Source organism: Pelodiscus sinensis, chromosome 6 (assembly GCF_049634645.1).
Source record: "Pelodiscus sinensis isolate JC-2024 chromosome 6, ASM4963464v1, whole genome shotgun sequence".
Lineage (NCBI taxonomy): Eukaryota > Metazoa > Chordata > Testudines > Trionychidae > Pelodiscus > Pelodiscus sinensis.
In genome coordinates, this window is record NC_134716.1 from 115,429,874 (window position 1) to 115,451,906 (window position 22,033).

General features: G+C 42.1%; 1 protein-coding gene across 2 annotated transcripts in view; it reads left to right on the forward strand.

Moving 5' to 3' along the window:
* MYO5B (myosin VB) overlaps positions 1–22,033 on the forward strand; it is a 328,467-nt gene that overhangs the window by 186,704 nt on the left and 119,730 nt on the right. For both annotated transcript variants that reach the window (XM_075932680.1, XM_075932681.1), the window contains exons 11-13: positions 1,625–1,706; positions 2,887–3,027; positions 21,514–21,636. In XM_075932680.1, the coding sequence (XP_075788795.1) occupies positions 1,625–1,706; positions 2,887–3,027; positions 21,514–21,636 (346 nt within the window). The remainder of the gene's footprint in view (positions 1–1,624; positions 1,707–2,886; positions 3,028–21,513; positions 21,637–22,033) is intronic.

A 22,033-nucleotide genomic window follows, 5' to 3' on the forward strand; every position in this document is an offset into this window, starting at 1 on the left:
AAAATAAATAAATTCAGCTTGTTAAAAACACAGTTATATATCTCTGGCTTCAGTGCTGAAAATGTTGAGGATGGGAGGCATACATTCAAAGGTTCTTGATAAGCAGCTTGTGGTGACTAGAGGTACTGCTGCTCTTCTACTTCTGGCAGTCTTTCAGAGGGGATTCACAAATCATATCCTAGGTCTCTGAAGCAGAAAAATAGTGCCTCCTCTCATATTGTCCTCTTCCTCTCTCATTCATTCGTCATAGACTTTTCTGTCTCACATTCTTTCTCTCCTCCCTCCCCCAATCTGTTTTAATGAAAATCTCTCTTCAACCCATGCTCTGTGCAATCACGAAGTTGCAGGAATTTGAATTGTTATGGAGCTCCAAAAGTCTAGTGTCCTTTAGCATTGAAAGGATTTAGGTTATCATGATTAGAAAAGGATTTCCAAAGATGTTACTTTTACTAAAAGTGCTGCAGTAGGCTATTTTTCACAGAGCTTGTTACGTCTGGGGATTCAAGTGAATGCACTGGTCAAAAAGTGGGTTTGAAATCAAAGAGAAACGCATCACAAGTTCTTCAAGGACAAATTATGTCAAATAGTCAGCAGTATTTTAGAAAATAACATGTAAATGTCTTTTAGTTCCCCAAGTGGCCAGTAAATTGATTTCATCGATAAAACACAAGGAATTGAATTCCTCGGTTTAAAAGCTGGTGTGATGACTTCTGTCATGAATAATAACATTGTTGTTCCATTGTTGGGGGTGGAGAGGGAGGGGGGAGGGCTTTATAATCCTGGTAACTATGTTTGATGAGAAAAATGCTGACAAAACTTCCTCATAGGGACAGAGTTTTGTTAATCAGCTTGAGAATGTTGGATTTCCTTAAAGGCAATTCAGTTATAAAATGTAAAATCTACAGCCTGTCTAAACTCTCATTCGTTTTTCAGTTGATGGGAGTTAAGCCATTACATTTGGTGACATGGGAATCGTTACCTGAATATTCAAAAAAATTGAGAAATTATGAACTAATTTTGGGGTTGTATCAAATATGAGACTCCAGAGAGTAGAGGATTACAAATGTAAGCCTTTAAAATGGCAAATAGAGGATGTTTAAACCCTTTTTCTTTATGATGCAATAAGAACATTCTGCCAGTGAACACAGTTCCCAGTATATGGCCAATTGCCTTTCTGTGCCATTTTTTTAAAATTATTATTATACTAGGGCAATTCAAATCAAGAAGTAGGCACTGCTGCTTGCTTCTTGCCACAATGAACAATTTAAATGATCTGGGACATCAGATTTTCTTCCCCTTAGACTTGGCCTTAGAAATATTTACTCCCTGAGAGAGATTGTTAGCCTTCCAGGCTCAGTATAACACTATACAAAGTGTTATAAGCTATACTTGTACTGAACATCTGAGTAGTACCTAATGAGAGAATTCTTTGCAGTCCCTTGTGTTGTGAAATGTGAAGATGCAGATCTTGTGAACTAACATACATGTGGAGTTGGGAAAGAGGGAATCTAGTAACTCTGATGAATGACTGATGTTCTTTACTGTGTAAATGATGACATAGTTACAGAGTTAAGTAGATTTCAGAGGAAGCAACACTTACACTGTGGTGTTCATCGTTCTGCAGGTTTGAAACTTTTGAAGTGAATAGCTTTGAACAGTTTTGTATCAACTATGCCAACGAAAAGCTCCAACAGCAGTTCAACTCGGTAAGGTCAGCTTGAAAATATTTCCTAAGATTAAAGTCCAGCCACATTCTTTTGTGGTAGTCTTTCACTTATGCAAACTTGTTTCCCCTCTGGCCAAGTCTCACTAGTGACAAGAACTCAGCAGTTATAAGAAAAGCCCTACTGGGGCTTATGCAGTAGCACTCATGATCATGCAGTCCATCTGTACCAAGTATTCATTGCTAGAGTTTTGCTTGGTTTTGGTTTTGCCATAAATCTGAATCTTAGCAGGTTTTCAAACCGTTTATTCCATCCTGTATCAACTGATGTTTCTGGTTGATTTGTGTGGGAAACCATTGAGAAAACTGTTGGTTTTGCATAATTTCAGTGCCAAGCTAAACCTGGCTGGTTGCATTGAATTTGCTTCAGGATTTAAAGAGAACTCCGGAGTGAAAATCTCTGGGAAGCAGACTTAACCTGCTAAGAACTGAAATTACTTTACATAATCTGCCTGAGTCATACACATTCTAACACAATTTGTAGTCTTTGTGTGGGGATGTGAACAGATAGATTGCATTAGCTATATTGAGTGGATATCAACACAAAAATGTCAGAAATTTTACACTATTAACAAAATAAAGAAAACATACTTGGTGAACATTCAGAAAAGGGTAGTACCCTCCCATTCATCACAATAATGAAAATGTCTTTTGAATCACAGCTGTGATGTTGGTAACTCTCTTAGGAAAATCAACTCCGTCTCCCACTTCTGTGGAAGTATGCTCAGGCACACCTATTTGCTGTGTTCTAATATAAGTATCTAGATAGGTAAATATCTAGGATATACTAGTTCACTGTGTGGTTTTACTGATCATGGAATTTGAAAATGAGGAATCATTAGTGGAGGAGGCAGACATCTCGAGTACTTGTAAGCTACGTTATGCTCCCCTGCTAGGATGCTAGGGACTGTTTGAATAATTTTCCAATGCTATATATGAAGAAAATACCCCCCTCTGAGGTGTTTTACAGTGGTAGACTTTGAGATCCTTAGTCTGTATGTGGAGCCAGCAAATAGCAGAGAAAATTCAAGCACTTCTTAGGGATGTACAGGAAACCTATTGCAATTACTAGAAGTGCAAAGAAGTGTTAACTGGGATGAGGGAAGTTTCATTATTAAAAAGGTAACAGTTTAGTAACGCTCAACTGTCTTTTCTGATTACAGCATGTATTTAAGCTGGAGCAAGAAGAGTATATGAAGGAGCAAATCCCTTGGACTCTTATAGATTTTTATGACAACCAGCCCTGTATAGACCTTATAGAAGCCAAACTTGGTATCTTGGACCTATTAGATGAAGAGTGTAAGGTAAAGAAAAACATTGATGTAATCAAAGGCATTTTTATCGTTCTCAGAGTAAATTGAACTGGTGTTCAGTGTGATGGGTCCCAAAGCTCACCGACCAGCACCCCCCAACAGCAGGAGGGGCCAGTAAAACAATCTTTGTCCAAAATGAACTGAAATCTAGAGATCTTATTGTATTCATCTCTGCTCTTGGCTCGCATGTAGAAGCATTATCTCTTATCTGATTAGGAGACTCTGACCATTCCTTTAAGATGCAGAATTTGCAGTAGTCATCCCCTTGTTTGTGACCTCGAGGCTGAGTAAGGCTATTGCAATATTTACTTCCAGGTACAGTTGAAGACCACAGGTAAGCATGATCTGAAGCAAAAGGTTGCTGCCCTTCTAAATTGGCCAGATCACTGACACAACAGCAGTGTTCTCATTTCAACATTGGGTGTAGTTGCTGATATTTTGTTCCCTGAATGGGACCCAGGCTTTTCGTGTTTGTTTTTTTTAGTTCCTTTCCCCCAAGTCTGTATCCTCTCACAGCCACTGAAATAGGCTGCTTTTTCTTGTGGTTCATGGGAGGAAAGTCTTTTTGGTAGAGCTTTCTTAGTCTGGATCTCCACCTTTTGGAATTCACTCCTCTTGGAGGGTTGGAAACCAGAACCAACATACTGGTAAATTCTGAGAACAATCAAATTAGTTAGTTTTGAAGGAGCTAATTTATAAAAGTTGATGATGCAATGACAAGTAATTAGTTGGAATCCTGACAAGTAATTAGTTGGAATCCTTTGGGGAAGGTATCCTTTTTATTCTGTTTGTATGGCGTGTAGCACGCGGGGTCCTGGTCCACGACTAAGGCTCGTAGACACAACCAAATATAAATAATAAATAATGATAATAATGGGTTGTATTTATACAAAGGGTGAAATTCTAGGTTTATTGAAGTTGATGGTAAAGCTTCCATTGACTTGCATCTAGCCAGTACTCCATTTAAATTGTCCAGATTGCTGAAATCAGACATATTATGCCAAAGAATCAGAAGCCTCTGAGACATCCTTGCATTGTTAGTCTGTCATTTTTACACTGTTAGTCTGTCATTTTTACACTTTTTCCATGTTGTAACAATTCATACAATGAGATTTTTGTCCTAAATGTCCATATGAGGGACTAGCAAAAATCAGTTTGCCTGGTTGAAGTGGCTTTAACCAAAGGTCAAACAAATGGTATTAGGAAGCTTGTGAACAGTTTAAAGACTTTTCTTGCAGTGAATCTGTAGAAATGGACTTCTATGTTTATTGCTGCTCAGCAGCTTACCATCAAATTTGTTCAACTTACAAATTAAGTTAGTAGCAGCCAGAAATGCAAGCTTGTCTTAGAATCCAAAAGTCAAGTAGGACTCTTCCTTGCTCATCCATCACCAGCAATAACAATTCTGCAGCTGGAATTTAGTCAATATGTTTGTTGATGATGCTTGAGGCAATAGAATCAAGAGATTTAGATCATCAGGATTGGTAGAGCAAGGAGTTATAGAGCATACTGTAGTCACCAAACACAGCAGAAATTTCTTGGCCTAAACATGAGAGGGGGGATCTGTTTAATAAGAAGGTGCCAGTTTTGCTGCTCTTTTCTGTTCATAATCTCCCGTTAACACAGGGAAGTAACTTCCTGAAAGTTGCTCTTCATACTAGTTTTTATGTAGTATGATTAACAGGCCAGTGTTTAAACCATCTGTTATTAGGCAACAAAGTCTGCATTAAGATGCAGGAGAATGCATATATACAGTAAACTTAAACAACAAAAGGTCTGGTGGCCCTTTATAGACTAACAAAACATGTAGATGGTATCATGAGCTTTTGTGGGCACAGCCCCTTTCTTCAGATGACCGGAGTTGAGTTTAGGATGTGCAGACCCAAGATAAATAGGGAAGAAGGGAGAGGGGGAGGAAAAAGAGAAGGGGCATGAAACAAGGAGCAGAGAGAATAAAAATATCAAAGGGAAAAACAGGTAGGCAGAGCTGGTGCCATAAGCACCTGAAAATTGGATAGTGAAAAGGAAGCAGATTAGGATCAAAGGGAATTATTACAAGAATCCACATAGAGAACTGTTGGCACCTTCATTGAATGTTAGGTTGGTAATGTCCCGGTCATCCATCCTCCCGATTGAGGAGATGATGATCAGAGTGAGAACTGAATTTGTAGATGAATTGTAATTCCAGTTCCTTCCTGTGTATTTGACTAGTAGAACTGGTTTGTGACAAGACAGCCACCTGGAGATCTTTTAAAGAGTGATTAGGTAGATTGAAGTGTTCCCCAATAGGTTTCTGTATGTTCCCTTTATGGATATCTGATTTGTGTCCATTGATTCTTTCCCGTAGGGACTGTCCAGTTTATCCAATATATATAGCAGTGGGGCATTGCTGGCATTTGATGGCATAGATCAAATTACTGGGTGAAAAGTTGAATGATCCCCTGATTTGGTAACTTAAGTTGTTGGCTCCAGTAATGAATTCTCTTTTATAGATATGTGAGCAGTGTTGGCACCGCAGCTGATTACAGGGCTGGTTTCCAGGATGCTTATGATGTGGTTGTGTAGCATGGATACTGGAAAAAATTCATTTCAGGTTGGGGGTTGTCTGTAAGCAAGAATAGTTTTTCCCCCACAGGCCTCTGAGAGTGAGGGATCATTTTCCAAGATGGGTTGCAGATTGTGTATAATGCATTAGAGGGGTTTGAGCTGTGGACTATATATAATAACAAGTGGAATTCTGTTGTTTTGTCTTTTGGGTCTGTCTTGAAGTAGTTCACATCTGGGTACTTTTTTGGCTCTGTCAATCTGTTTTTTCACTTCTCCATGTAGGCATTTCAGTTTTAGGAATCCTGTAGGTGTTGGTTTCTGTCTGTGGGATCAGAGCAAATCTGGTTGTATCTTAGGGGTTGGCTGTATACAGTAGATTGAGAAATGTGTCTGGGATGGAAACTGGAGGCATGAAAGTAATTATAGTGGTTGGTGGGTTTCTGGTATAGGGTGGTGGAAATTTGTCCATTATTCAATTGTACTGTAGTGTCCAGGAAGTGGATTTCTTGTGTGGGCAGGTCCATGCTGAGGTTGATAGTGGGGTGGAAGTTGTTGAAATCTTTGTGAACTTCCTCAAGAGTCTCTTTTCCGTGGGTCTATATGATGAAGATGTCATCAGTGTAGCATAAGTGAAGTAGCGGTGTTAAGAGGCAACAGCTGAGGAAACGTTGTTCAAGGTCAGCCATAAAGATGTTGGCATATTGTGGTGCCATGCGGGTGTCCATGGCTGTGCCGCTGACTTGGAGATACAAATTGTCTTTGAATTGGAAGTAGTTGTGGGTGAGGACAAAGTCTCAGAGTTCTATAATCAGGTGTGCAGTGCTGTTATCAGGGATGGTGTTCCTGATAGCTTGTAATGCGTCTTCGTGTGGAATGTTAGTGTAAAGGGCTTCTCTGTCCATAGTGGCCAGGATGGTATTTTCAGGTAGATTATTGATGCTTTGAAGTTTCCTCAGGAAGTCAGTGGTGTCGCAGAGGTAGCTGGGAGTGCTGGTAGCATAAGGTCTGAGGGAAGGAGTCAATATAGCCAGATAATCCTGTGGTAAGTGTTCCAGTGCTTGAGATGATGCGCCCTCTGGGATTTCCAGGTTTGTGTATTTTGGGTAGCAGATAAAAAGTTCCTGGTTGGGAGTTAGGGGGAGTGTTAGTGTAAATTCGTTCCTGAGCAGCATCAGGGAGCTTCATGAGCAGTAAACTGTTAACCTTCATGTTCTTTCAGTGTAGCAGACCTTGCCTCTTCTGTAGCAAGACATTTAAGGACACTAATCACTTGTTAGCACCATTAAGATTCATGAGCATAACTCAGGCCTCAAGGTGAGAAGGAGGCAGAAGTGTCAGGTTACATCAAAGGAATGCTTTTCTGATTTGTTATTCAAATTCCCTTTTCCCTCCTGGGATTTAATGAGGAATCTGACCAGTCCTCCTTTGTGAAATGAAGGTGACTTGTTATATGAGCACTCGCTTCATTCCATTTCTTATGTGACACATGGACTTTCTTTCCCATTTAGAATTGGATTGTCTTCCCTGGCTAGTGGCTGAGTGTTATACTATTGGATCTAATAATTTGTGATGAAGACACTGTGTTTTTACTGTGAGTGAGAGCTGAGATTTTTCACATTAAGTTAATCTGATCTTATTTAATTAGGTATTTAAGTACTCTGGACCATTTCTTTTTTTTTTTTAAATTGAGCATTAGTCATTGAAATGTCTGCTGGTTTCATTAATTTAGTTCTGGTTGGCTTGTGCATTCAAACGAAAGCACGAGGTAAAATAGCATATTGTGAATAACACAAAGTAGAATGCATAGTGCAGTATGACACATGTTTGTGGTATTCTTCTTCTTTCTGATTCAGTACTGAACTATTGCCCATGCACAGTAGAAGATGACATTCTCTTCCTGGAGGTGGCTGTTTTGGGTGAGACATAATGACTTAAACACTTATGGTCATTAAAGATGCCACCTCCGTTCTTGCAAGGGAAGGTAATAGTAGATGTACTGGCCAAATTCCAATTTGATTACGTCCTTCCTACTGAAAATTTACTCTGTAATTGCTTCTTGTATGCCATATCTTAGTTTCCCTGGGGAGAGATGTTTTAGGTGGCTGAATCACTAGCCATGTCCAAGCAGTGGAAGCTGCGCTGAGGCTGTACATAGCAACAATTAAATGAAGACTTTCCCATTTTTAGCATATTTTTGGCTTGGCTTGGCTTGTCAATAATGGATTCGGATTCTAATTAATTAACAAATGAGAACAAATTAAAACTTAATTATCACACTGGATGATGACTTAGAAGTAGGTCATGAATCTCAGCTCAGTTGCTCAGTGTGTTTTTTACCCCTTGTTCTGTTAAGCCTCTGATTCTCCCGACTTGAGAAGACCTCCAACTATTACGAGCGAGGAGGAAAGTTTCTCAGGTGGCAGTGTTACCCAGAGTTTGCAGAACGTACAGCAGAAGTAACTTATTTTACTCTGAGCGGTGTCAGGAATAAATCTGTGGGAACAAAGCAATTCCGTCTGATAAAAGATTAATTCAAGTCAGCATGCACGATCTAAAACTGCAATTTCCTAGATTTAAGCACACACAGACATAAAGAACAGGTTTAGAACATCCCAGATATTTACTCAAAATCTTTAATGGTATTGAGTAATTAACAGCAGGTACACCAAAGCCAGTTGCTCACCCTCTGGGGAGAAAAGCTATCAGGAAAAATGTCTTTAGATCCATCTTGAGTCTTTTATAACACATTTCTACTAAACACATAGGAAATAACCACCCTTCTAAAATCATCACTTTCCTAACTTTCAATCAACTTCTAATATTAGAGACACCCAGACTCAAGGGCTGAGTCTACACTGGGCCACTTATTCCGGAAAATCAGCCGCTTTTCCGGAATAAGCTGCGAGCTGTCTACACTCGCCCTTGAATTTCCGGAAAAGCAACGATGCTCTACTGCTATTCCGGAAAAACTATTCTGCTCCCACTCAGGCATAAGTCCTTATTCCGGAACACTGTTCCGGAAAAGGGCCAGTGTAGACAGCCCAGTAGTCTTTTCCGGAAAAGTGCGTCTACATTGGCCACAGATGCTTTTCCGGAAAAAGGGCTCTTCCGGAAAAGCAGCATGCCAATGTAGATGCTCCTTTTCCGGAAAAACTGAAAACGGAATAGTATTCCGTTTTAAGCAGTTCCGGAAATTCATGCCAGTGTAGACATAGCCAAGGTCTTCTATCCACCAAGGTTTTCGGTTTGTTGCTACTTTCCCCTTCTCCTATTCTTATTAGCAGAAACTGTCTATTCCGGAAAATCAGCCGCTATTCCGGAAAAACTATTCTGCTCCCACTCAGGCATAAGTCCTTATTCCGGAACACTGTTCCAGAAAAGGGCCAGTGTAGACAGCCCAGTAGTCTTTTCCGGAAAAGTGCGTCTACATTGGCCACAGATGCTTTTCCGGAAAAAGGGCTCTTCCAGAAAAGCAGCATGCCAATGTAGATGCTCCTTTTCCGGAAAAACTGAAAACGGAATAGTATTCCGTTTTAAGCAGTTCCGGAAATTCATGCCAGTGTAGACATAGCCAAGCTCTTCTATCCACCAAGGTTTTCAGTTTGTTGCTACTTTCCCCTTCTCCTATTCTTATTAGCAGAAACTGTCAGCTAGTTTTGACCTTGTCTCTAAATACCTGCTTTCCAATTAACCCTCAACTCTGTGGTGTTCTATTGAACTAATTCATTGTGGCTAAATACACATCATGTGGTTGCAATTGGCTTGATCTCATTTTGGGGGTGTATACACCCATTAAATCCAGGGTAACAGTGGATTGTCCCATAACTGCGAACAAAAATCTGGTACTGTCTGCTGTGGGTGACAGGCTACTAGACTAGATGTACCATTGCTCTAATTCATTATGGGTACGTCTACACTGCATCCCTAGTTCGGACTAGGGATGCAAATGGAGACGACCGAAGTAGTTAATGAAACGGGGATTTAAATATCCCACGCTTCATTAGCATGATCTCCTCGGCGCACTAGTTCAAATCATAGCTGATTTGATCCAGGAAGTGCGTGCTGGGACACATTAGTTCGGACTAACGCCCTTAGTCCGAACTAACATTGCTCCTCATTTTTTGAGGCGTAACGTTAGTTCGGACTAAGGACTTTAGTCCGAACTAATGGGTCCCGGCGCACACTTCCTGGTTCGAATCAGCTGTGATTCGAACTAGCACGCCGGTGAGATCATGTTAATGAAGCGCGGGATATTTCAATCCCCGCTTCATTAACTACTTCGGTCGTCTCCATTTGTATCCCTAGTTCGGACTAGGGATGCAGTGTAGACGTACCCTATGATTTCTATATATGAAAAATAAGTGCGAGCCTCCTTTGGTGTTGTACAAAGGCCTGCTAGCTAAAACAGAATTCTCTCCCATTCTAAACAAACATTACTTTTCATCCACACTTCCGGGGCGTAATCCCTACACACATCAATTCTAATACAATTTCTGTGATATTTCTCTGTAGCTTGGAGTGGTGCAATTAGTCACAGCTTGATAATGGACCCTTCTATAATAACTGCAAATGCACCTCAGCCATAGAAAGTTTTCAGTGAACATGGTGAGTGAAAGCACCATTTTATTGATTAAAGCCTACTCACACCCACATCCCAGCTGTATTTTTAGAAGCTCACCACTCCTCCTTGCTGTTAGAAAATAACGAAACCTCTTCTGTTATACAGCACCATGGAGAGAGAATTGCTCTGCTATGAGCAGCAGTTGGTATAAAAGTACAATTAGCCAGTTGGCAAGTAAGCCTGCTAATATAGTGGATAAATGTACTCTGGCACTGAAACTCCATCAAGAGGTTCTGGCAACATAATGAAATATTAGATTAGAAGTGGAGTTTTTGTCACCAAAGTTCTTGCCTCTCACGATGTTTATTCCTTAGTTTTTAAAAAATGAGATACAAAAATCATATGGAAAAGGATAAAATAAATAATTGTATGTCAAGGGACTTTAGTGAACGATGTAATGCAAATAGCTACAACCCATAGCAAGAATTTAACTATACGGTTAAAAACAGAGTAAGCTGGGAGTCACCAGTGAAACAAATGGGTTTGGAGTTGAGGCAGAGTTTGACAAAGGAAACTTCATCTCCTCATGTGGCTGAAAGACTTTTTCTGATTATACATGCAAACTTTCAGAATCCGCAAACCCCATAATGAACATGTCTTTCTTTGTGTATCTTAGGAAAAGTTGTAGTTATATATGTATCACTTTAATGTCCAAATTATAAATGTGGCCGTTATGAGTCATAGAATCATAGAATACTAGGACTGGAAGGGACCTCGAGAGTCACAGCACAGTTGTTCACCCCATTCCAAAAAGAAAAAAGTCAGGTTACTGGTAATTTCTAGCAGGCTGATTTTTGAGTCCCACTGATATCTGTCTAGGAAGGAGTACTGCAGAAAGGGATCTAGGGGTCATAGTGGACCACAAGCTAAATATGAGTCAACAATGTGACACTGTTGCAAAAAAACAAACATGATTCTGGGATGCATTAACAGGAGTGTTGTGAGCAAGACATGAGAAGTCACTGTTCTGCTCTACTCTGCACTGATTAGACCTCAGTTGGAGTATTGTGTCCAGTTCTGGGCACCATATTACAAGAAAGATGTGGAGAAATGGGAGAGGGTCCAGAGAAGAGCAACAAGAATGATTAAAGGTCTAGAGAACATGAGCTATGAGGAAAGAGTGGAAGATTTGTGCTTGTTTAGTTTAGAAAGGAGAAGACTGAGCGGGGACATGATAGTCATTTTCAAGCATCTAAAAGGGTATCACGAGGAGGGAGGAAAAATTGTTCTCCTTGGCCTCTGAGGATAGGACAAGAAGCAATGGATTAAAACTGCAGTAAAGGAGGTTTAGGTTCCTAACTGTCAGGGTGGTTAAACACTGGAATACATTGCCTATGGAAGTTGTGGAATCTCCATCATTGGAGATCTTTAAGAACATGTTAAACAGACACCTATCAGGGATGGTTAGATGGTGCTTGGTCTTGCCGTGAGGGCAGGGGACTGGACTTGATGACCTCTCAAGGTCCCTTCCAGTCCTAGAATTCTATGATTCTATCTCTGCACATGTCAGTGTAAACTTCACTATGGGTTGAACCTCTCTAGTCCAGCACTCCGTGGTCCAGCATGATTTTAGTTAGCGAGTTGGCCAAGTTTCCTGCAGTCCCATAAAGTTTGTTTACAGCTGCCAGTACTGGTGCTCAGTGTTCTTAGCTGTTATTTAGCTCTACTTTACCCCTAATTGTTTTCTAAGAGCTCAGTTCATCCAAGGAAGTAGGTTTTACCCATGAAAGGTCATGAATCTATATATTTTTGTTAATCTGTAAGGAGCCGCAGGACCATTTGTTTTTAAAGTTGCAGACTAACATGGCTACCCCTCTAAGATGTTAGCAGTGGAAGTGCTAGTAATGCTGCTAGACTATATTGACCTCCTCTGATTTGGCAAATTCTCTGGTTTGCAGCCAGTCAGGTCCCAAGGATGCAGGACTATTGAAGTTCATCCTGTTTTAAAAAATAAATTGTCTTTGATTTGATGGTTGCTTGGTCTTCCATGGTTGCTTGGAAAACTATGTGGCATCTTCCAAAACTAGGCAGCTACTTCCTCTGATTTCTGCTTTATGAATCACTGCATGTAGGTTAGAAGGAGAGGAGAGACCCTCTGGAGAGTTTATGGTTTGGAGCTCATTAGTTCAGATCAGATGGCAGAATAACAACTTTCAGATCATAGTGAGGAAACAACAGAATGTGCTACCCCTGTGGAATGCTACAGAACTTTGGCATACCCTGGGGCTGTTCTTGGTTTTTAGCTTGAATTGGAGATGCAAGGAAGAGAGAAATAGCTAAAATTTTCCTTATTCATTTTTATAATGCTGATCACTGGCTTTGAAGAAGCTGCCTTTGCTATTCCATGGCCTTTGTTTTCCTGATAGATTGAATGTGTTTCCTTTACTCTGAATAACTCCCTCATCTTTGCCTCTTTCTGATTGATTCCTTGAAGGCTCAGGTGAATATTATTTATTTGAAACCCCTTCCAGCATTAAAAAAGGTCTAATCATGGAAAATCCTGAGTATATATAATAGTTATTTCTATTGCAATAGCCTGGGTTATTGCCATTAGTTAAGATACCGAATAAACAAATCATTGGTTTTTCAGGTTTTAAAATGCCATAAGGATGCACAAATTCCTATTTTGGCACAGATCATGATCCATGTCCAATAATGGCTTATGTCAGGTTCTACCTAGGAAGTTTAGAAACACAGCACAACACACTTGTTCCATTGTGCAATTGGAATGCCAATAGCCGGAGACAAACCTGGGACCTCTGGAGCTTAGTACACGAGTTGCTACCGCTTGAACTAAAAGCTTGCTGCCTCTCAGCTAAGATGTAGTACATACATATTTCTTTCGCTCTGTTAGCGGTTTAAGTGCCAGTACATGGAACAGTACACCACACCCAGTAGGTGTGTGAGTTATACAATAACACAATGAAAGCTCTTAATAGAGAACTTGAACAAAGTGACACTCTGTTTTGAGGCCTGTAAATTTTCTGTTTATAGTGAAATCCAGTTCTGTAATACGTGGGGTCACTATGAAGTGTACAACTTCCACCCTGTGTGTAGCAGGTAGGCGCTATATGGCAGGTTTTTAATGTTGTATGTCAGAGGGACTAAATGCCCCTGCTGCTGAGTCAGAATGATAAAAGAATGGAGGAAAAACTAAAAATAACATGGAAAGCCTTGTGAGATCATAAATGGGTATAGCTTACTTATGTTATAGCTACCCTGATTTACACCAACTAAAAATCTGGTGCGTTAGAGTCTAAACCAATTTTTAATCTTTTTTCTAATGACCCAGTAGCAATGAGTTCCATGGCTTAATTCTGGGTTGCCTAAAGAAAGATTTCAGTTATCTGTTTAAATTTTTATCTTTAAATCTTATTGCTTCCTGCTTGTATATTGGAACAAGGTAAATAAGGATATGCAACTGGCATTCTCTGTGTGGTCTTGTGAATAGCATGCTGGACTGATACTCAGGAGACCTGGGTTTTTTTTCCTGGTTCTGCCACTGGCTAGCTGCATGACCTTGGGAGAGTCGCTTCACATTTCTGAGCCTCAATTCCCCATCTCAAAATAGAGATAATGATGCTGACCTTCTTTGTAAAGCACTTTAAGAGCCACGGATGAAGTACTCCATAAGAACTTATTTGTTCATCTGAGGACCCCTCTCTGTTTAAAAGTCCTATTAAGTGAACTAGTACCCCTCAAAGCCCTTCAGCATGTTTTATAGCGTCTGTCCAGTTTCATTTTAAATGCAGTTTGTAATGTCTTACCTCTGATTCTTGTTTATGCTAAACAACACTTTCAGTATTTTAAAGGTGGCTTCTTGTTCGAAAGCTTCAGGATTGAGCTGATCCTTTGGAAACAAATAATTTAAGACTAATTAGCCCACTGACCTTACCATTTCCATGCCCTAGATACAAAGGACTTAATTCCAGTGGTGCCTAGGAGCCTTAGTGCTGGATGAAGAGTCACCTTCTCAGGCACTGTGCAAACACAGAATAAGCAGATGCTATAGAAATCTTACCCTCTTGTTTTCATGACTAATGACAGATATTTTTGTGACTACTATAGATTGGCTTATTAGAATAGCAGCTGCCCCAGCAGTTGCCAGCAATTATCCAGTGGTTGGTAATAAGCAGAAGGCAAGTTTGAGAGGCTACAGCCCAGGAAGGAAGCTCTGGGACACGCCTTCCCTGCAAACCTGCCAGGGGATGAGACAGCAGCGGGGTCAAGCTGCAGCCTGGATACCTGCTTATTCTACTATACACAGGGGACTTGGGGTCCTGTGGGGCTGCACCATACTTCTTCTTTCAGTGTGTGGGTGTCAGGGCTCAGCACAGCCCCATGCTTCTTTCCCTAGGTGCTGTCCCCCAGCAAAGTGTAACCTAGAGAGCACAGGGTGAGGTACCGTGCTGCTCTGACATCCAGGCTGCAGCCCCCATTCCTGCTCCTGACCTTCTCCCAGCCTGCAGCTCCTTATGTGCTGTGTGCAGGCATGTGTGCTGGGCTACAGCCTCAAAATGAGGCTTAAGTAGCGGCTGGTGGCTGCAGGCAGGTTTGCAGGGCTGCAGCTGGGGCAGGCATATCATAGTGCAGCAGGTAGGGACTTCTTTCCTTACTTCCCTCAAATGCGGGTATGTGGTATACTATTGCTAATACTGAATGCTATTAACACTGATGTAAATGGGATGGGATCGGTTCCGGGCAATATGCTGCCATTAGCTGGAAGTTGCTAGTATCAGGATCACTATTAAGCGGAAGATACTTACCATTGATCACCAGCGACATTACAGAGCTGGCTTACAGTGTCCAGTTCTGTTCAGATCAGCTTCTTACACTGTGCCCAGCATCATACAATCTGAGAGTTACCCCAAAATTGCAATAAGCAACCTGATTGTCTCTCACATGGCTCTTTCTGTCCCTTCCTCTCCCCAGCAGAAAGTTATCACAGAATTATTATTCTTTTAAAATTAACTAATTCTTATCATTGTTTTCTTTTTAGCCTTTGTGTCACGAATATTTAACTAGGTTCCCAAATATGGTTGCTTTTGAAGTACAGATATGCCCTCATATAAACTGAGTGCCTTTCAGTCTATTCTATATGGGTGGCTTTTGGAAGTGGTGGTGTCACTTGATAACCAAGGCTTCCGTTAGTAATGAAGGTGAAGATCTAAAGCAGTGGTACCCAGATGTGGGGATATGGAATGTGGAGGAACATTGGGTGGGTTGTGGAGGTGGGCCCTGAGCAGTGGGAATGGAGCACCACCCAGCTGTGCCTCAAACTTGCCCTCAGATAATGGACCTGAGTCCACCCTCAACCCTTCTTCCTGTTTTGTTTCTGTTCCACGGCCCATCCACCACTTGGCTGATAACTGTGACTCTGTTCATGGCCCTGCCCCCCAGACCCACTCCCACGTACAGCCCCAGCCTTGTCCCCCTTGTCCATATCCACATGGTCCCTTGCCCCAACTCCTGGAGGATGGGGCATGGACAGGGTAAAGGGAGGTGGTACCATGAAAAGTTTGGGGACCCCTGATCTAAGGGGTTGTATTGCAATTTTGGCCTGTTGTCTATGGCCAAAATGTATTTCCCTAAAATGTAATGCTTGTGCTGTGGTTTGTTCAATTGTTGTCCCAAAGGTGTCTACATTTTATAGGCATCTTTTGTGAAGTGCTTCGGTATCCTAATAAGGTAAACTTGAAAAACAAAATAGATTCAAAATCAGAAACAGACAACAAAGAATCCATGTCTATGCAAATTGAGAGAACCTTTCATCTTTCTCTCCCAGCAGTTACATTTTTCAGTCTCTCGTTGCTGAAAAACACAAGTTTTACCCAATAGAAGAAACCTGTGATGGATTTCTGTTGATATTTGATATAAATGCATTATAAATAGTTTAAAGGATCTGGTTGGTTGAGTCAGTGAAACATATGGAAGTAAAGCCCACTATCTCATTTGGCACCAGTGTTATCGTCAGGTGAAGTGTGTTGTGAATAATGAAAAGGCCTTGTCACAACATTGTAAATTTACACTGCTGCTAAAGCTGTAATCGGGGATAAAAATCGAGGCGTGAGCAATATCATCATGACTCGGATTTTAGTCCCACAGACCATATGCTTGATTCTGATGACAATAGAAGGCATTGACAGCATGGTGAAGTCTAAACAACAGCTATTTGAAAATATAAACCACTTGTATTTATCTGCATTTCCTAGAGACCCTGATCTTTTGGTCCAGGATTCAATAGATTTTTTTTTTTCTTAAAAAAAAAAAAATCCTTTATAGGGAATGACTAGCAGTGAATATAACATGAGTGGGCACTTCATTTCCACTTTTTAACAGCATAAGCAATCAATCTATTCCTTGGGATATTGATTTTCAGAGAGCCAACTTAGTGGTAGATATATGTGCCTCTGCTGCATAATCACTGTAGAATGCATACGCATACAACTGGGCTTGTGGCTCTTGGAGATTACTTTCCCAAAATTGTAGGAAAGTATGGTACACACATGCCGCTAAGTATGTAGCTTTTATAAAATCTCCCCCTCAATCAACAGTCTGCACTGACAGCCCTGTGAAATCATCAACTTCCTTTAGGCTGCACATCTCAGCCATAAGGCAGCAACAAAAGTGACCTTGATCACACTTGCCTACTTTCCTTAAAGCATTCTTCTCTCTTTACTTTTCACTTTTTTGGGAGGGGGGACAGTTTGTGCAGAGAGAGGTGAAGCAGTGGTGCACTGGTAGCAACAGGGAGTAAGCCTTGTTTAAAAATCCATGGATGAGCCTGGTGGCACTGAGTGCATCGTGCCAAGTCATGGGATCGTAAGGCTTTGTGGGAGGAGACGTTGCACTGGTAGCAACAGGGAGTAAGCCTTGTTTAAAAATCCATGGATGAGCCTGGTGGCACTGAGTGCATCGTGCCAAGTGATGGGATCATAAGGCTTTGTGGGAGGAGACGTAACTCCTTCCCCTGGGTTTTGGGCTAGTAGAGGCTCTACAAAAGGGTGGGGAACCTCAGGCCCAGAGTCCAGATGTGATCCCCGGCTTGCCTGGATCTGATCCCCTGGGCTCAGGGCTCCCCTCTCCCCCAGCATTGGGGAGCTCGTGCTGGCACTCCAGCCCCTGCTGCACCCCACCTGACTGATACTTCTGTGGGTCAGTAGCCCATGACCCAAAAAAAGTTCACATGCTGCATGCCTCTTATGGGTGACTGCAGAGAATGCTGTTGGTGGCACCTCCTGTAACACAACAAGTGGTCGGTCACTTATCCAAATAAGGTGAATTTATTTAATATATTTTAAAACATTATAGAAGTCTGTATTTTATAGGAACTTTTTGCCTAGAAGGATCCTAAAACGTTTTACAAATTTAGTAAACTAATCTAGGGTGCTGTGCAAACTATACATTTTCTTGGGCTGAAGATCTTGTAGCAACACTTCACACCAGGGTAGGAGAGGAAATGTACGATAGCTTGCGAAATTAGAAGTAGGCAGGGCTGACACACAGCGTTTTGGCACCTGAGGCGGGGAGCTCAAATGACACCCCCATGTCCCTTCGGTTGGGCCAAAACTTTGAAATGTCTCAATTCTGTCTTCTTCCTGTTCTACTCCTCTCATGGTACTGCTCTGCTACCTACATAGGCTTCAGCAGCAGACACAATTTTCTACACTCTGGGTTCTAGTGGTGTCCCCTTCTTCCATCCCCCCCCCCCCCCCGCTCGTACTCCCCCCCTCCCAGTCTGGCACCTGAGGTGGCCACCTCAGTTCACTTCATGGTAGGGCCAGCCCTGGAACTAGGGGAGCAATTTCACTGGACTGATTGTGCCCATTTGCCCTGAAAATTGGGGCTAAGGGAATTTTAATAATGACAAGTCCCTTCATCTTTGTGTCAAAGCAAAAGGCAGTAACATTTGTGTAAGATGCACTAATAACTTGCCTGCCTGTCAGCCGACGGTCAGGGCAGTGTGTGCGTGTGTGTTACACCCAAGTCTTCAACTGCTGAGACACAAAGTCTCGTTGCAGTGGGCAGCCTAGGAGGCTGGAGGGTGCCCCGAAAAATAGTTTAACGTCTGTGACTTTACTGCTAGGACCGGGGTCCCATCGCAGAGGGCAGCCAACAGGCTCTCAGACGCCCCGAGTTTATAGGAAGAGCTTATTACACCTTAGATTTCTGCTGCTAGAATTCGTAATTCCTTCTCAGCGGGCAGCCTTGGGGAAAGACTGAAAGGTGCCCCAGTGGATTTTGCCACCTGGGTGTGACACAAAACCAAACGCCCAAGCTCTCCCTATATCTGTCCCTAATGACTGGCTGAAGTTCTTTTAAATTGTGCTTGGTTCTGTTACAGCAACTGAAGGAGTCAGGTTAAAGCTCAAACAGTTACTATTTTATTGTTACAGGGTAAACTTAGTTGTTAAATGCTACTGCTGTGTTACAGATAACACAGATACTACAAAGGACAGGACAGAAATTACACTAATAAGTCACTTACAGGTACCATGAAACCCTTTTGGTTCTCTGAGCTCTTATTAAATGCATGCAAAATAGACACATAGCAGGTATATATTCTCTCCCCTGCGTTCCAGACTTGGCGTGGCCAGCGTCTTTCTCTCAATCCCTCGGGAAGAAGTAGGGCGAGGTTGGGCGTCCCACAGACCTCGGGAGACAATCAATACCTGCCAGCAGGTATAGATGATTGGAGCTCAAATGGGGTGGGCAGCAGAACCTCTTTTTATACCCCTTGGGTCAGGTAGGCTTCTTCCTGGTCTCAAGTGGCCAATTAGGAAAAATGGCTTTGAACACCAAGTTCCCCACGAAGGGTGCAAAGCATAATTTACACCTGGGAAAATGCAGACAATGGGCACCTCTGGTATGTAATGGGCGAAGATTCCTCTCCTGGGACAGTGCAGGCATGTCAATTACTGGTACTAGCCATCAGGGCGACGGGAGGCCCTGGGTCGTCAGCTAGCCCATTTACTGTCTGGTTTCTGTTTATGGTAGAGTCAGGGACAGGCAGCACACCTGCGTTCCCAGGGCATCAAAGGCTGACTGCCTTTCTCTTGCTCTCTGGGGGGGGGGGGAACAAGATGGGGTTTATGTCTGGCTACATTGCCTCGCAGGGCATTTTGAGGATAAGTAGACTAAAGATTGTGAGTTCCCCAGTTTCACATTTCCTGAGTTAACTGCACTTCTGATCCTTTAGCCTCGTCCTGGAAAGCACCCTACTTTGGTCCTAGGCATCTAGCTGTCACTCCTCTTGAGGCAGAATCTCATGACAGACTCTCTCCCTTTAGACCTGGACTTTAAATTGCAGAATTCTGCAGCTGACTAAAATTGTCAGGGGCTATGACAGGTTTTGTTCTGAACAAACAGTACTTTGTTTTATGAGAGCTGGCCCCTCACTGATTAACCCTATCTAACAATGCAGTTTATAATTTTAAAAAGTATGAGATGGGGAGTCCCCTATTTAGCTCTATGGGTCTGCTGTATTTCTGGTGAAGAAAGTCATTTACCTCAGATAATAATTGAGAAAAGCTAAGTCGTGTTCACATATACAACATACGTGTGACTGGTTTGGGCAGGACTCTTGAAATTTTGATGATTATAAGAGTGCTTTAAAGAATTAATAAGTTCATGTATTACAGGTTGGACCTCCCTCATTCAGCACCCTCAGGACCCAACCCATCCCAAATGAGGGAATTTACCAGACATGAGGAGGTCCCCTGTCACTGGCCTCCCTGGATGGTCCCCTTCCCTGCGGCTGGCTCCGTTCCGGCCACACTTCCACTAGGCTCCAACCTGCAGTACTTGGACTTAATGTCCAGCCTGCTGGAGCTCCCCAGGATGAAGCTCCCCAGTCTCCATGGCCCCGTTTCTCCCTCACCCAACCAGGGATCCGCCTGGGATGGGGCTTGCCTCTCCTGCTGCTGCCCCACTAGCTGAGGCTCCCCAGGGACTGGTTCTCACTCCTGGATCAGGGAGCCCGGGCACCCAGCAACATCCGTGGTCTTGCTGGGCCACAGTTGTTGCCGGATCAGAGAATCCCAGATTTTGGAGGTTAGACTTATATAATAAATTCTGTGAAGATGCTGCCAGCTCTTCCTTAAATTTTAATATAGACCAACACCTAATCCCATGGTTCGTCACATATGGGGTATTTTGATGACACAGTGAAGGTCTTAAAAACTTCTCTCATCAAATCACACCTTGTTCTTTGGCATATTAAGAAAATCTAGAATTCTGTCTGAAGTTTGTTTGCCTGTCACATTGCTGCAGTGGCAGCCTTTGTTTTTATTGAATTTCTGTTCTCGAGCAGCTAATAAACTTTGTTCAAGCATAGAACGTTACTACTTTTTTGTTGGTAGGGGCAGCAATATGTTTTACCCTAATGAAACCATTTGATTGTTTACATCAATACTGAGCAAGAAGAACAGTGATGGTTTTGCCACATTCAGGCCAACAAGAGCTGGTTGACTGAAAGAGGGATTTGGATGTGGTGGTGTGTTTTGAATCTTAGACATTAACAAATGCAACAGATGGCAACACTCTGGATATAATTCACATTTTTCATTGCTCAGCATTGGCAATGGTCTTGGAGCTGTACAAAACCCACAAATAGTCCCTTCCAGTGTTTCCTTTGAGCTGCAGGGCCTGTAGGGAACTGACTGGCTGGGCGGAGCTGATGAATCACCCAGGAAGCTGTGCTGCCCCCCTCAGCTTAGAGAGAACACTGGCCCCTGCCCCAAAGAGCTTCGTCTGAGTTGGCTTTTCAGTTGGTGTAGGTAGGTTGAGTGCCGTAGATTCTGTGGTGATATGGTGACTTGTACTACCTGAAGATCTGGGAACACACCCTGAGAAATCCAGATGGAGGAATCACTTAGGATTTTGCATTTTTAATTAATATCTCTTACTATAGACTTACCCTTGTGCTCCCTTGTATCCTTTTGATGATGCCAGGCTTGAACTGTCGGAAGACCAGATACGAGACTAGATAGACCTTTGATCTGACCCAGTCTGTCTGTTCTTATTTTCTTACAAATTCTGCCTTATTATTCTTTTCTACAGTTGTGACTTCTTCCATGCTGCTCTCTCTCTGGGCTGACCTCCTCCGTAGACATGTTACCAACCCATCTCCTTCTTCAGAGTCCAATTACTCCTAAAGGCTCATTTCTGCCCTCACCCATAAGACGTGGGCTACAAATGTTTAAAAAAAATAATGTAATGAAACCCTGAAGATGTGTAGTATCTATGTCTGTGCGTGTTCATGGCATCTACTTATAAACCACATTTTTCCTCTCCTTTCTGTTTCCTAGGTTCCAAAAGGAACTGACCAGAACTGGACACACAAATTGTATGATAGACATTCCAGCAGCCAGCACTTCCAGAAACCTCGGATGTCCAATACTTCCTTCATTGTTGTTCACTTTGCAGATAAGGTATCAGGGTGCATACTAAACACACACTGCTTTAAACAGGAGCGTCTGTTATGATTAATCAGAATGGAAGGGGTTTGTGTTACAATTTTTTTAAACCACATTTAGCTATTTAGGTGAGGACTTTCCAAGTTGCCAAAGGGATCTGAAGCCCGAATTTCCATTTGTTTTAATTGGGCATCCAAATCTCTTAGTAAGTGCTTGCAATTTCAGCCTGAAACTTTATATTTCAGTTTTAAGCAGGGGTAGTTGAGTCTACTGGTTTAACAAAACAAATCTCCTTCAGAGACCTGCATCAAATCAACATTACTTGAGTTTGCTACATCCAGGAAAGATTGAAATAAGGATATTTTGAGTACCAAAATAATCTTGTATTTCACAGTTACTGTAAGAGATGAAT